Source organism: Oreochromis niloticus, linkage group LG17 (assembly GCF_001858045.2).
Source record: "Oreochromis niloticus isolate F11D_XX linkage group LG17, O_niloticus_UMD_NMBU, whole genome shotgun sequence".
NCBI lineage: Eukaryota > Metazoa > Chordata > Actinopteri > Cichliformes > Cichlidae > Oreochromis > Oreochromis niloticus.
Genome location: NC_031981.2, coordinates 19,020,300 through 19,036,488, shown reverse-complemented (window position 1 = coordinate 19,036,488; position 16,189 = coordinate 19,020,300). Strand labels below are relative to the sequence as shown.

Sequence of the window (16,189 nt, the reverse complement as noted above, 5' to 3'; positions counted from 1 at the left end):
AATATCTACAAACAGGTCAAAACCAACTTAAAGACAAACAAACTGACCACAAAATTCTTAAAAAGAGACACAAGATGGCACTAGACATCCAAAACTAAAGACGAACAAAATTACAATAGTGACATCTAAAACGACTGAAATGACACACGATTGCCACAAACAGGACAACACCAAATAAAAAAATAAGCGAAATGACCTCAAAAAGACCACAAAGAGAAACAAAGTTACTACATACAACATGAAGCATAAAATAAAATGTACCGAAAATAATGAGACATCAAAAACCATCCAAAGAGAAACCAGGTGAGCTATGAGAAATTCACACCTGTACAGGTCCTGTGACGGGATAAGTAAGCTGAAGAGTGTTTGTGTATCCGGCTGTAAACATGCTTGTTTCTGCTGTAAAGTCAGTCTTTATAAAATGGGAGTCCGTGGAGACTGACTTACTTTTGGAGCCCCATTTTCAGCTCTGGAGGTTAACTCTCCACTTAAGCTAGTTTAGACTAAACAGAAGATCAGTGGGAGGAGCTCTAAATGACGTTTCCAGAGTCGTGACTTTAAGCAGCAGATGTCTTTGTGTGTCCTCAGCCTGCCTATGCGGTTCTGGGTGAACATCCTGAGGAACCCTCACTTCATCTTCGACGTCCACGTGACGGAGGTGGTGGACGCTTCGCTGCACGTCATCGCACAGACCTTCATGGACGCCTGCACCAAGACGGAGCACAAGCTGAGCAGAGTGAGCATCAGTCCGTTCAAAGAGCGCCATGTTTGTAACCCTGTGCATGTCTCTGAGAGAGATTGTGATTAGCTGTGCACCTGGGCCATTTTTCAATTACAGCCACAATTACCCGCTGCAATTTCTGTGATTTCAGCAATTTCCTGCTATTTTAAACAAGATCTGGGATCCATTTATTTATCAGCTCAGTGAATTTCTGTTTTGGACATAAGAGAAGAACCTCAGAGTCACATGATGTCCACTTTTTGCCGTCATTTAGTGTGTTCATGTAGATGTTTGGTAATGCACCCTGACAGCTCAGTGGATTTCTGTGATTGCTGAAGCAACCAGAGATTCTCTCGGGCTGTCAAAGCAACAACAGAGAGGATGCTGAAGTGAAAGTCACACTACAGGCTGTCAGCTCTCTGTCGCCCTCCTGTGGACATCTTTCTTTTTATCATGGCAAAGATTGTTTAGACATTTAAAGCCACAATCCTTTTTAACTAGCTTTCTTCTGATTGGCTGCCCCTCATTCACACACGATTTAAACTGCAGGTGGGTGGAGCTTCTGTGTTTACAGCCAGAGGTGGCATTTTAAGTGCAGTACTTTTTGATTGGTATTTAAAAAAACCTGCTTTCTGTGCACACTTACATTGTGACGAGAACATTTTGAGAGGTAGAGGGATCCTTCTGTTATTTGAGTGTTTTTCTTGAACTGAAAGCTACATTTTCACACTTGGTGACGACAAGGAGGCGGGCTGATGGAAGAGTTCATTAGCAAAGCGCAAAACAAACTGAGAGAGTGATGATGTTGTGCAGAGCAGAAACATCCATGAGAGGATTATCATCAAATTTACCTTCTTTTTTTTGTTGTGTTCATACAAACATGCTCATGTGTTCTCTCTCTCTGGCTGCAGGAGTCTCCCAGCAACAAGCTACTCTATGCAAAAGAGATTTCCACGTACAAGAAGATGGTCGACGAGTGAGTTTAAACCTCTAAATATCCTCAGAGAGGAAACGTGTATATGAATTGGTGTTTTGGCTGAACAGCAGAGTGAAATTTGAAAAATGGCAGCATGTTTGAATGTATTCTGTGAAAATGTGAGCTCTCAAAAGTCTTTTCATGCATCACTAACCATTTCTTTTGTACTGATGGCTCTTGTCGGTGTGGTTTGACAGCTGTTTGCTTCAGTCCTCTTGGATTTTCTAATATTTGGTGAAATCACAGCTGCTGAGCTTTGAGGCTGTTTGAAAAGTGGACCAACACTTGAACCCCATAAAACATCCTGAAGATGATGTTTTACGGGGTTCAATTACCCTCGATGGTTAATCAGGACAGCCGTCTGATGATCCACTGCGTGATTCTTTCTGAATGACCTCACAGAAATCACCTGATAGTTTGTTTTGACTGTGTCTCTTTCCACAGTTACTACAGGGGCATCAGACAGATGGTTCCAGTCAGTGACCAGGACATGAACACGCACCTCGCTGAGGTGTCCAGGGTATGAACCAACCTCTGTTTGTGCTTTGTTGCATGTTTCATCCCTCTGCAGTGCATGTGCAAGTAGTTACTACTTATAGTAACTAATTAACAGGTGAAGATTATACAAGATTATACAGTACATCTTGAAAGTTCTGGGTTGAATCTTCTATTTGCCTTCGATCTGCATTAATTCTTCGTGGCACAGATTCGACAAGGTGCTGCAAACAGTCCTCTGAGATACTCGTCTACGTTGACACGATGGCACACACAGCTGCTGCAGATTTGTCGGCTGCTTCAGCTTCCTATTCTTTACCAAGAGGGGCGGCACCACCCGGTGTAGTCTTCTGCTGCTGTAGCCCATCTGCTTTAAGGATTAACATGTTCACCACTCAGAGATGCTTTTCTGCACACTGTGGTTGTAACGAGTGGTTGTTTGAGTCACTGTTGCCTTCCTATCAGCTGGAAGGCTTCTGGTGATTCTCCTCTGACCTCAACGGGCATTTTTGTCTAAGAGAACTGCCGCTTCCTGGACATTTTCTCTTTTTTTGACTATTTTCCTGTGAAGTCTGAAGATGTTTGAGTGACAAAGTCCTATCAGATCATCAATTTCTGAACTCTTCTGGCTATGTTCAAAGTCACTTCAATCACCTTCCTTGTTATGATGATCAGCTTGAACTTCAGCTTGATTGGCTGATTTAGCTACTTGCCTTAATGAGCAGTTGAACAGGTGTACCTAATGAAGTGGCTGTCGGTGTAGAGCATCAGTATGGAATATAAAATACAGTCAATTTTAACTATTTGCTAAACTACACATAAGAACACGGGTTGAATCCTGAGCAGCTCCATCCAGTAAAGACTTACATATTTGGATCCATTTATTTTTATTTTAATTAACCTCTGAGTATCAAAAAAGTACAAAGCTTCAAAAATGTTTCTTAACACTTGAAAGTAGATGCAGCAACTGTCTGAACTGTGCTCATACTGTCTCCTTTGTAGCAACACACAGACAAGCTGAACACCCAGGTGGCCTTACATCAACTGTACCAGTTCGCCAGCAAGTACTACGATGTGGTGAGAGCTGCTGTTTTCAGTTTATCTACCTTTGTGCTGTTGTGTGTGCTGAATCCATGAGCTACAAGGGGGAAGAGAGCTGTTATCATTGTTATTTAAGCTTAAAATAAATTGCACAGAAATCCAGATTATTATTTCACTGGAGTGATATCGACGATTTTCATAATAAACCTTTCTCGTGTTGGTAAAACTTCGGTGAGTGATCAAGATGAATTAAGTTTAATAAGCCCCAAAAAGCAACAGATTTTTCTCTCATATTTGCCAAATATTGGTTTTTCTGTTCGATTACTTTTGAGCGGAGGCTTTGCTTTTCCATACACAACATAAAAAAGATTCCATCTTAATTAAACACAATGATTCACCTAATGGGAGATATTAACTTGTACTTTTGATCATATTTGATCCAACTTGCACCAACTTACTTTTTTTCCCCAACCAGTAACTTAAAGAATGATTGTGGGAACGACAAAGGGCAACAGGGCAAGAAACAAGAACAGACTGATCACTTTCTCATCAGTTTACAAAAAAGACGTAAAAATTGCACAAATGTAAGGCAGACTAAGAAATTTGCTTGTTTCTCCTGCTAAAAGGAATTCAGGGTGAGCCATTTGTTAAATGGACTGATTCTTCTGTAGCACTTTTCTACTCTCCTGGAGCGCTCAAAGCTCTTTATACAACATGCCTCATTCACCACAATATGTCAGTGTCTGATTATTTTTTTTAAACAATTGAAGAACAAAAAGATATTTGCAGGAGAGGTAAGAGAACACAAATGTGCCATACAGTGTTAATGACACTGAAGGAAAGCAAGTTATTTGGATTGATTACTGATTAATGATAATGAATATCCTGAGTTTGGACTCGGATCTTTTTTACTGCTCCTTTAAAAATGTTGTTTGTCCTTTGGATGCATTCATACCATTTCTAATCATGGAACTTATTGTTGTTGTTTTTTGTTATGATGACACCATTTTTGAAAGCCTACACCTGGTTAAAGTTTGAGTTTCCCCTTTCATATGACATCACCAGTCAAATATTCCACTCCCACTCCAGGCAGAGCGGAGTGGTAGAGCGATGCTAGAAGAGATTCCCTGTTTCCATTAAATCTGTCATATTCTCTGGTGAAGACTTAAACGATGATGATGCATTTTAAATTTGATTTAAGAGAGGATGCCACAGAGTGCTTTCAATTTTAACTTTAAGCGTAAACCAGTAAATATATTTGCCTCTAATATAGCGTTGCATTTTTTTTTTAGTGCTGGGATAAAACAGCCACTAGATGGCGGCACAAGAATGATTTTCCAGCTGGTTACAGTTACTCAGAGGATTTTTCGCATTAACTATAAAACCTTTTACACATATTGACGTAAAAATGCTTCACTTTTAAATTTTTCATGTCTTTCAGATAATCCAATCTCTGGACGAGGACCCAGCAGCCCAGAACAAACAGCTCACCCTTCGCCTTCAACAGGTCGCTGCCGCCCTAGAGAATAAGGTCACCGACCTTTGACGCCAGACCTCGAGGAGGGTTCGGGGGGAGGAGCTAATGGATGCTAAAATACAGGATTTTGTTTTCAACACAAGGACTCAAAGGATGACGAGCTCACGGACTCTACTGAATGTTTAATCATGTAATGACTGAAGTAATTGGCGGGGGTGGGGGGGTTGGTCGGTGGATCCAAAGGAAGGACTAAAGGGGGGAGAGTTATGGGACGTCTGGAGGGGTGAGGAAAGTGTTAACGTACACCCAGAGTGATGGAAACTAAAGTGTTGATATCTACTACACCTACATGGCGTACTTCTGCTTGGCATCTCAAAAAAAATTGCGAGGAGAGATGCGAAATGGCGCGACGTGATTACAGATGGAAGTTGTGTGAAATCAGAGTTATTTTTTTAATTGTAGCTGGGATGTACGTTGGTGTACTCCTTGGACCTTGTTGTTTCTGTATTTGGCTTCAATGTGCCACAAATTTTAATTTCATCATGTAAGGACTGAAGGAAAAACGTGCCGCACAAGAAATGAAGGCTTCAGGTTTAGGGATTTTTGAAGAATGTGAGCACGTAAATGAGGCATTCCCAAATATGTCCTTTTTGGTACTCTGCTCTTTTTTTGGAAGTGCAGCTGCTCTGGGCACCTTTTCTGACCACTTTCTGAAGTCTGGAAACTGTGGATGTGGGGTGAATTTCATCCTAAAGTATACAAGATTAAGTTTGAGTAAAATGGGGAAACCTCTACGGCAGCGGTCCCCAACCTTTTTTGCGCCACGGACCGGTTTATGCCCGACAATATTTTCACGGACCGGCAATAAGGTGTCGCGGATAAATACAACAAAATAAAACTAGGGCCGGTACCGAAAAAAAGAAGATTTATTCATAACACACGTGAAAAGACCCAGGAAAACCGAGTTAACGATAAAAACGATAACAAACTAACGCTGAAAACCGATAAAAACCCTGAAAACCATACATTTCACACCTGAGCCTCAACTCTCGCGGCCCGGTACCAAACGACTCACGGACCGGTACCGGTCCGAGGCCCGGGGGTTGGGGACCGCTGCTCTACGGTACACACCACTGACCAATCAGGGGTCTCAATGGAGGAACAAAGGACAGTGAATTCAAGGTACGAGGAGTTATATAAGCCCAGAAAGCAGCAGGTTTCTTTCCCTTGTATCGTGGCCAAATGTAGTTTTTTTTTCTCTACAGTTAGCAGCAGTATGTGTTTCTATGCTGATGATACTGTGCTTGTGACTCACAGCTAAATAATTTCATTTAGTTTGTTTAGGTTTTTTTTGTTTGTTTGTGTGCAGGCTTTAGGCCAGGGGTGGGCAATCTCAGTCCACGAGGGCCGGTGTCCCTGCAGGTTTTAGATGTGTCCTTGAACCAACACAGCTGATTTAAATGGCTAAATTAGCTCCTCAACATGTCCTGAAGTTCTTCAGAGGCCTGGTAACGAACTAATCATGTGATTCAGGTGTGTTGACCCAAGGTGAGATCTAAAACCTGCAGGGACACCGGCCCTCGTGGACTGAGATTGCCCACCCCTGCTTTAGGCAGAGGCTTTGCATATCCGTATCCAACATGAAATGTTTCTTTTTAATGGACTGACATGGTACCATTTAGTTTTATTCTTTTGCAAACTGTCTGTGAGGGTGTGTGTAAAGTGGGGTTTTTTGTTTATGTTTGTTTTTAGCTAAGCAGCTTTTTTATTTACTGCAACAACAAAGAAAATCAAAAAAATCACAACAGCCTAATCATGTGAACATCCAAAATGTTTATGTTTGTGCGTGATTTTCGCTTTTATAGTCTGTACAGTTTCGCTTCTTTTGCCGTACCCCTCGCAAAAATAACGCTGCTTTTGTTTTCCATTTTTCTGTTCAAGTCCACATGCAAGAGAAGGTCTGCTTACTTTCATGTTTTCTGAAGACAGGGTATCACACGAAAAAGGCTTCAAATTTAAGGTGGTAAAGTGTTAAAATGAAATAAATCTGCTTGTTATGGCTTCTATTTTTTGGATTATGCATCAATATTGTTATCAGAGTTAAAGGATGAGTAAAGAAATACGCATGGAGTCAGTTCAATGAGACCCGGCAGCACATGGACTTTAAAAATCTAAGTGCTTCTGAACAGTCTGTCACCTTCCTCCTTATTGTATGGAAGATTTAAAAAGCATACAAACCCAAGAAACACTTTTTAAAAAACATACATCTTTAATAAATGTAAGCACTATCAGTTATCTCTTAAACATATAAACTAAACTTGAAAACTTCAGGTCCACAAACCTCTGCCTGATATGTTTTGCTTTAAATGTTTTATCAGTGCAATGCAATGGCTTATTCGTAAATATGAAAGTTGGATCAGCTGTGCCGTTTTTTTCACGTCTTGGGACAAAAAATAGGAAACAGTTAAAATAATCATTAAAGATGAAGCTGGAAAAAATGATTAACATGTAATTTAAGATAAGGAAAGTGATATGCAACAATCTAAATCAAGGTCAAGTTTATTTATATAGCACATTTTACAATCTAAAATGCAACTAAAATAAGTAAAATGCACAACAATGATGGAATAACATATAAAAGAGAAAGAATAACACAATGCAAATGATGCACGACAGACGTGACCACATCTCAACACCTTTCAGCATACTTTATTGCTGGTTGCTGTATCTTTTCAATCGCCAGTCGAACACACTCCAGCAACAACAGCAGGCCGTTAATCTGTTTTAAGCTGGCGAGGCGTGATTGCGGATGCCGCTCAGGTGCGTCCGCCTCCCCCGCAGCTGCGCCGCAGACCATGCCCCACCACACACAGTAAGAGTAAAAATAACTAAAACAACTAAGGCTGGTAAAACAAAAAATGTCAACATGTGCTAAAAGCCAGTCCATAAAAATGTGTCTTCAGTCACATGGTAGTCTGAAAGAAGACTACCATGGGAGTTGGACTAACATATAAAAGAGGACTGAGAACCTGAGAAATAATGATGTATAAAAAATTAACCAAAATTAACAACTTTTTCAGTTTTACATGGATTGAACCCTCATGACCCTACAGGACACTCCCAGGAGTGCTGTCGAATGCCGTCTCAAAGTCCACAAAACACATAGACCTGTTGGGCAAACTACTACATCCCACATGTCAAGTAATTTGAGACATGCATGTAAAGGTGCGTGAAGTTGGCCTGAACAAACTAAGAAATGTCCTGTTGGAAAGTCACATGACCTGATTTGCATCTTCTCATTGGTGGTGCTGTGGACATGTTGGCTTTTTCTGCCAAAGTGGGGTGAAGATTTTTACCAACACACTGTGTTCAGTGTGGGTTTGAAAGGACAACTACACAATAGTAGCTTCATAGCATTCTGGTGTTTAGAGGCTTTTGCATCTAAAGTCTTCAAAAATAATTAGCAATAACAAAAACATTTAATTTAATGCTAAAATAAAAATGTGATCAGATATTAAAATCTGTGCCAGCTCAAACATGGATCCATCCACTGTGGTGAGCGCTTGGGAAGTGATGGAGCAGCCCAAAGCACCTTCAGTCATTTATGTTCAAAGCAAAAACAAAACACTTTGGACTGTTTCTTATTTAAGCATTTTAAATCTTCCATATTCTCTGGCCTAGATGTTCAGTTCTACTTTGATTCTGCAAAGTTGTACAATCCCAGTATTGCAGGAATATACATGCTAACAACTCCCTAAAAGATTCAGTATTTTCAAAAATAGTTTGCAGCGCAGTGAGGAAACGTGTCAGCTGTGAAATAAGAGGAACAAAAGCTACATATTCCCATTCACTGTTAGTAAGCGATGCGTACATCAAAAAAGTGCTGTTACACCACAGAAGTTTAAATGAACTCATTTATCTTTTCTTTTGCTGCGCATTATTCATTGCCAACACAAAATCATGATCCATCTGCATTCTTCTTTTCTTCCTGAACCCAGACGATGATCTTGAGATGAAAGCTCGACTTATTATCAAAGATTTAATGTGCAGTTTGTAAGTTGTGTGGTCGTCTTTCAGGAGATGTTTGTTTCTTGTGTTTCAAGCCTCACAAACTGCAACTTTAATCTGTGGAGCAATACAACCAGTGCAGTGTCTCTGGTACTTGATGGAAACACTGCAAAGCTCTGATAAGAATCTGGCACCAGATGACCTCCAGATAGAAATACATCTTAGCTTGTTTTCACTCTGATTTCTTTGAACCACTTTGGTGCCAAAAACGCTCAAGAAAGTGCTGTGTGTGGAATTTTCTTGGACTGTTATTGCAGTTTTGTGTAAAATGGGGAACTTCTAATCTTTTAAAGGTTTCTTTTCGGTTCAGATGTTAAGAATCGGACCACACGAACCAAAACTTGACCGGCTTTTAAAAGCAGGCTGCCACTTTAGCTAGAAATGTTTGAGCTCTGTTTCCCATTGTGTTACTGAGGTCAGAGCTCAGTCTGATTTTACAAATACATTTCAGTCACCACAGTGAAAGAAAGTAATTTCTGCCTCCTGCCCATTCTGGGACCTCCATGCCCCCGTCACATAACACAGTAGTCATCAGTGACAACAGATATTAATTCTGGCACATCACAAAGAGGAGTGTTGAAATGGAGGTGGGTTGCAAAGTGGCTTTCAGAGGCAGCAGCAGCAACTTTTATCCAACTACAGCAGCTTAAAAAACTGGCGTATAGAAGACGAGTCAACTGGATGTGCAGCAGAGTTGGCTTGGCTTTGTAGCTTTTCTGAACTAACCCTGTGCTCAATTTTCATTTATATGAGAAGACCTCATTATAATCGGGATTCACTGTCTCCTATCTTTCACCAACTCTTGCTTGTTTCTGCCTTCTTTTTGCCACCAGTGAGTGCCTTAAAGACTGGAAGAGAAAGTAAACTTTGGAGGTAAAAGCCAAAAATAAAAGGTGTCTAGAAGCATGTTCATGTTTATAGCGGGTTTACTAACCGGAAGATCACAGTGGGGGGTGGGGGGAACAAAAGCTCTAATAAATAGGAGTTTTTAAAGTTTGCACACAGCACAAATTTAATGCTACGGTCACTCTAGAGTGGTCAGAGACCGCAGTGCCACCAAAATTATTTAAACTGTGTGCAATGAACTTGCAATCTCGTTGCTTTTGAAATGGCTGCTTGGAGGAGCGTCTCTGACAGCAAAAAAATAAATAAAATAAATTCAATCATCACCCAACCACCACTTTTTTTCCTAGTTCCAAGGTTGCAGTTCAATTTTCTGTCCTCCAGTGTGACTGAGCCACAAATCATCATACTATGGGAACTATATTGCTCTTCAACTCCTAAAGATCTGGCAATTTTTAAAAGGAAAAGCAGAAGAGAAAAATATACTGTTGAATTTTTCTTTATCAACACCTGTTTTAACTTTCCTCTGCCACAAATGTGCAGGGGCAAAGGTTGGTTCACCCAACATTTAGCTCCATATATGAAGACTACATATGTTAACATATATTCATTCAACCTGAGTTAAATGTCACCCGCAGTAAACTGCAGTTCTTCGGGCCATGCAGTTCTTGTGGTCTGTGCAGAAGTTTGATGTGCATGTGTGATGTTTATGGTTTAATGAAGTGGTTTTCAGGGTAAAGGTGCAGAAAATGTTGGAATGCACATGGATATGAAGTCGATTTATTCGTCTGTTATTTGAGGTTTAGTGTTTTGTGTTTTAAATGATGTACAACTAAATTGTATTTGAAAAATTTATGTTTTACGAGGAACACGTGAACAGTTTTGAGAGTTTCTAGATGTTAAAGAAAACCACCCACTGGTACTGATGCTTTTACCAACAGCCTTTTCTTTGTACATCAGCGCTGCCATTGTTTGTCCTTGTACCATTGTTGTTGGATACAGTTGGTTTGGAAGAACTGGACCAAGTGTAAAACCATTGAAATGGACAGTAACAGCACTACCAGTAACTACAACTGGTCTGGACTGGACTGAAGCCCAAATCGGTGACTCTTCTTAGGAAGTGGAGAAGTGGGCAGAAAAATCCAGATCTAGGAAGTCCAAATATCCAATAAAAGATTTATACATAAGGAAAGTTGTTGTGTTTCATTTTGTCATAGTGTGCCATCACACGAGCAATCAACATACAGTCTTTGACTTTAAAAGTGTTTTAGTGTTTCGCATACCTAGAAGATGTTGTTTGGACCTTCTGTTAACACCCTCTGGTCCTTCATGAAAAATTGGTTAAATGCCTCTTGGAGTGCCTTTGAGATCTTCCAAGTTGAGGACATCACCCATACACATTTTGTTCAACATTCATTCCACTGTGATACACTAATTATGGCAACCAGACCAACCTGTTTGTTACTTTTCTCACAAGTTCTGGAAAATACAGTTTTTTACTACCATGGTGAATGTTGTGTACTAGATTTCAGATTTTGTGGTTTGTACATCTTGCTAGTACCAGGTTTGACCCCCTTTTCCTTCAGAGCTGATTTAATTCTTTATGGCTCAGATTCAACAAGATGAAGCACAGTTGTTGTGGTTGGAAGCGACTCTGCGGCATTGGGTGTTTTTCAGAATGTCACCCTGCTCATTGGTAAGTTAGAAAATTCAAACATCTGACTTTGTTAGCGGGACGGAGAGTCCACTAGCCGCTAAGCAAACAGCTACAGTATGCTAGGCTAGTAGCATTCGTGTTTGTGCGCACGTGTGCAAAATGGCTAGACTGCGACAGTTTTACCTTGAAACGAAGTAAATTCTATTGGTATTAAATGTTCTTTATTTTAGTTTGTTGTTTTGTAGTCTGATTTATTATTCCTCATTACTGACGTTTATAACGTGGGCTTCTGCCATTCGTAGATCCTACTGTCAGCAATCAGTTGCACCAAAAAATGCCACAATGTAGAAAAAGTGATTAAAAAAAAATTAAACTGGTATACAAATTGATATTTAATTTCTTTTTCGGATGTTGTCAGAAGGTTAAATAAGTTAAAAAAGCTGACTTTTCTATCAAGTCTTTCATGATTCAGGCTTTACAGGGTTAAAGATTTATTGAAAGGCATTCAACTCTTAACATTCAGACTTTGAGACGAAAGTGGGCATGAGTTTTGCAGTAAAAGCCTCAGATCAAGTCTAACACCCTTACTTGGAGGTGTAAGCGACTAAGGCTTAGGTGGCGAGTTTCAGGAAAAGTGAGTGAGCAGACAGGTAAAGTCCTTCTCCTTACAGGTACACAAGTCCAAAGGTCATTGGCTGGTTTTGAACACATTACGTCAGCAGAAGCGGCACAGAGCAGGTTAGGGAGGGATGGGACACAAAACCATTGTGGTGAAAGGGTTCATGAGGGTTTTCAGAGCAGGTATGAGAAGGGCAACCTGAGCAGGAGGGCTCCACCCAGAGGCAGAACTGAGGAGCCCACAACTCCACCTGAAAACTCAAAAAGGCTCTTAAACCGCCCTCTAGCATCCTGAGTCCTACTTAATCACAAATGAGTCTGTGTGAGTTGTAGCCTCAGTTTCCTGTTAGCTAACAGTGACACCTGGTGTGCTGCTGTAGTCTGTCAGCTTCAAGGATCAACGCGTTGTGCATTCAGAGATGTGACGAGCTTGAAGACGTCGGGCCGTTCTGACCTCAACAAGGTCAAACTATCAGATCTGCAAACATTCGAGTCCTTTTTAAGTTTTGAAATCTGAAGCTTTGTGAACAACTATATATATATATTTTCTGTTTTCTGAATATAAAGCAGCATTTGTGAGAGACAGCTGCGATGATGTTCATTCATACCGAGAGACAAAAGAGCTTCAGAGGATTAATCAGCTTTCGTCCTCATTTATTCAGGCATCACAGGAAGGCCTGTCTGCGTGTTTCTCAGCAGAAAACTGCGTTTAGCTGACAAACACACACCTCCAACAGCCTGAAGCGAGGACGCTTCAGGCTTAGAGGAGCCTCCTGTTTGCAATTCACAGGAACTGGAAGCACATCTGCCATCAAACTCCTGACAGACACTGGGCTCTGCCACGTTCATACTCCCTGCACAGATGTAGAAATTATTAGTGAATATGGGTTTTTAGATTTAGAGCAATCAGGAATTTAAGAAAACCATGCTTTCCTACACTCAACACATGATAACCTGGTGGGATTCTTGAGGAAAAGAAAAAGGAAAGCACAAACTTGCGCTTAACGTACTCCCATTGTTTTCCCACAGAGCTCCCAGCTGATGTGTTCAGCAGCCGCCTGTGCAGCCTGAGTATTTGTCCTTTTCCCTTTATTCCCGTTTCTCTGCTTTGACCTTTATTTGTGTATTAGGGAAGAAATCTTAGCAGCAAATCTCATTTTTGGGGGCTCTTGCTCTGAACAGATCAGCCACTGATGAAAAAAAATGACATCACTGCCCCTCTGTGTTCATAGATGAGAACTGCACTGCAATGCCATGAATTCTACACGTTCTTCTGTAGATTCTGTTTTTCCAGAACAGACACAAATTTATGGAGACAAATAACTTATCCTGGATCATGCTCAGCACGAGGTAGTGCCGCTTTGGTATGAGTTCAACTTCACTCATCCATCAGACTGTGTGTGCACATGTACACAGGTCCATAAGTAATTTGGTTTGATTAATTAAGATGTGCAGTGCAGAATTTCAGCTTTAAATGTTTAGGAATTACAGACTTTTTTATACATAATCCTCTAAATGTCTGCAGGTCCTGAACAGTTAAAGTTCAAAGTCTGCACTTCAAAAATAAAACACTGAGGAAAAAAAGTGCAAAGAGAAACATTTAGCAGTACTTGTTCCTCATCTATTGGCTGGATGCTCCTGTCAGATCAGCTGCTGTTGTGCCTCCTCAGTTCACTGCAGTCCCCGTGAGATTAACGCTCCTATTTCAACAACGTTGGTGACAAACAAACATGGCCTTTTCTTATTATTAATTATTACAGATGATGCACATGCGTATACCCCTGTCTCACAGGAAATATGTTTTCTGCTAAGTTTGTTGCTAAATGGTTCCTCCAGTCAGCACCAAAACAACAACCTTCCCCTAAATGTGGAACAACCATATAAGTTCATTAATGCTGCAGCCATTAGTGCACTGAGTGGATTTTGCACTGTAGAGTTCTGCTACCATCAGTTACTTGTATTTCATATGTCTTCAAAACAAAACATCCCAACTAGTAGTTTCCATTGTCTCATTTGGATAAACAGCCTGTGTAAGAATGAGTGTAAAACCTCCTTTCTGTGATCTGTGGGAGCGTCAGGAGGAGCAGCGAGCAAAGCTGGACAGCATGGAAGCATTTTAGACTCAAACTGAGTCAGTTTGAAAGAATCAGACAGTCGGAAATGAACCGACGTTTGTCCATCACCTTTTATTGTGCCAGCTTTTTGTTGTTAAGTGGTGTTTGTGTTAGTTTCTGTTGTTTTTGTTCAAATTGTGCATTAAAATTAAAACTCTTATTTAGATTTATTTATGCAAAATCAAAATCAAAGTGGTTAGAATGAAAACCTTGTTCATAAAATAAATGTGAGGCCCCTGTGGAGGAGATAAACTGTCTAATCTGTCATCTGTGTGCAAAACACATATTTTTGTGGTAGAGCCCACACACGCGCTGTAGCAGGATACACGCTGTACAAAAACAGAACTTTTTCTCCGCGCGATCGAGTGACATGTAAGCCGGTAGCGTCACTGGGAGCCATTTACCTGCTGGATCAGGAGCGGACGGACTGTCGGCAGTCCTGTCGCTCAGCTGGAGTTACCAGGGTGACAGTGACGTCACAAAGCCAGCTGCCTGCAGATGGTCGGAGAAGTCGTCGACACAAGAGAGCGGAGCGAGACCGTTATCAGAGTCTAGCTTTCATTCTTGTTTTCTCAGGGTTTCATTGCTGCTGTGGAGCTGTGAGTGCAAATAATTTTTCACTCAGGAAGAACAAGTTACAATCCCAAAAAAGGGAGAAATGAACACCATAAATGTTAGTCGTGTCGAGTTAATTTATCAATTAAATAATGTGTAAATAATACTCTTTACGGATTAATTTAGCCTGTATTGTTAATCTCATATAAGACTGTGTTGCCAACACAGGATTTAACACTGACCGACACAATGTTGGTCAGTGTTAAATCCTGACTCACTTTAGAGTAGACTTGTAGTCAAGACCGCCTAATCCGAGACCAAGACAAGACCAAGACCAGAGGGTTTCGAGACCAAGACAAGACCAAGACCAAGTTGAGACGAGACCAAGTCGAGACGAGACCAAGACCAAGACCGAGACAAAAAAAGTCTTTAAACTGCAGCCAGATGCTGCTTCGTTTACGGGTGTCAAGCATATTTATGTGTTTTTGCTTTCGCACAGCCCTCCTCACCACTGTCTACTGTGTCACTCACTTACTGAGAGGACAGACGGATGCTCCACTTGACTGTTGTGTCTCTCACCCTCTCTGTTTTTCACATAATGATATTATCCTATATCCTCGCATGTGATTGACCACAATATGGAGGGATTGGAGCATAGCTGAGCCACTGTGTGAGAGCTGAGCAGCGAAAGGAAATTAAGTGAGGGTAGAAATGACTGAAAGATTAATAGGCTCTGTTTTGAGTTTTGTTCAATAAAGAATGACTTCATATAGGAAAAAATTAATATCACATATGCAGGACACCTTAAACTAGTTTTTAATTAAGCAGCAAGGCAGAACAAAGTGGGGCTGTATCAAGACACAGGGACTAAACCCCAATTCAACCAGACCCAGAACTAATCCAGAATTAAAACAGGACTACAACAGTTCAAAATCAGGACTACTTAGGACTTAACCAAGACAGAACCAGAATCAAAACTACATGATACTAGCACTAAAAATCATCATAGACCTGCACTACACTTATTTTTTAATTCTACCAAAGTACACTATTTAGATTCAGAAAAGTTTATATAATTATTTAGCCTTCATAAGCCTGCATAACTTAATAAATATAGAATTTGAAAAGTAACAAATGGTATCTAAAAAGTTACACTATGTACTAGATACATGTTCTGATGAGTTTTGGCAAACAACCATTTGACTAACATGTGTGTCTCACCTGCTCTTGTTCCATCTCTGTTCTGTCCTCATTCTCCTCTCTCTCTCCCTCTCTGCTCCTCTCTCTCCCTCTTTGTGCTGACAATCAAGCCAAACACCAACATCATCAAATATACAGTGGAAACCAGATATTTACATACTCTTCAGATAATAACACAAACACTTTTTTAATTGTAACATCAAATCAGACTAAATGTTTATTTTTTTTTAGATTGATAAATATAAAAAACATATTTGTTAACTTTTGTATTTTGTATTCAAAACTGAGCCACACTTATAGAGCTCCACGATTCTTTTCCTGGTGTTTTGGTTGATATCTCTTGATTTTTCCGATGTCAAAGAAACAGGCTCTGTGTTTTGCCTTATATGCATCCACAGGTGTGTCACCAATTTACTCACATGGA

General features: G+C 40.4%; 1 protein-coding gene and 1 long non-coding RNA gene across 2 annotated transcripts in view; one reads left to right on the top strand and one right to left on the bottom strand.

Moving 5' to 3' along the window:
- The window catches only part of plxnb2a.1 (plexin b2a, tandem duplicate 1), a 224,714-nt gene extending 219,242 nt beyond the window's left edge, over positions 1–5,472 (top strand). Inside the window, exons 39-43 of the mRNA XM_003448113.5 lie at positions 589–736; positions 1,633–1,697; positions 2,142–2,217; positions 3,195–3,269; positions 4,675–5,472. Coding sequence (XP_003448161.1) covers positions 589–736; positions 1,633–1,697; positions 2,142–2,217; positions 3,195–3,269; positions 4,675–4,779 — 469 coding nt within the window. The 3' untranslated portion in view covers positions 4,780–5,472. The remainder of the gene's footprint in view (positions 1–588; positions 737–1,632; positions 1,698–2,141; positions 2,218–3,194; positions 3,270–4,674) is intronic.
- A 1,037-nt stretch (positions 5,473–6,509) lies between these two features.
- LOC112842633 (uncharacterized) lies at positions 6,510–13,447 on the bottom strand. The gene is made up of 2 exons (XR_003214498.1): positions 12,505–13,447; positions 6,510–12,374 (listed from the first exon to the last, which is right to left on the bottom strand). It is a non-coding gene; the product is annotated as an uncharacterized LOC112842633 (long non-coding RNA).
- Between the last annotated feature and the right edge of the window lie 2,742 nt (positions 13,448–16,189).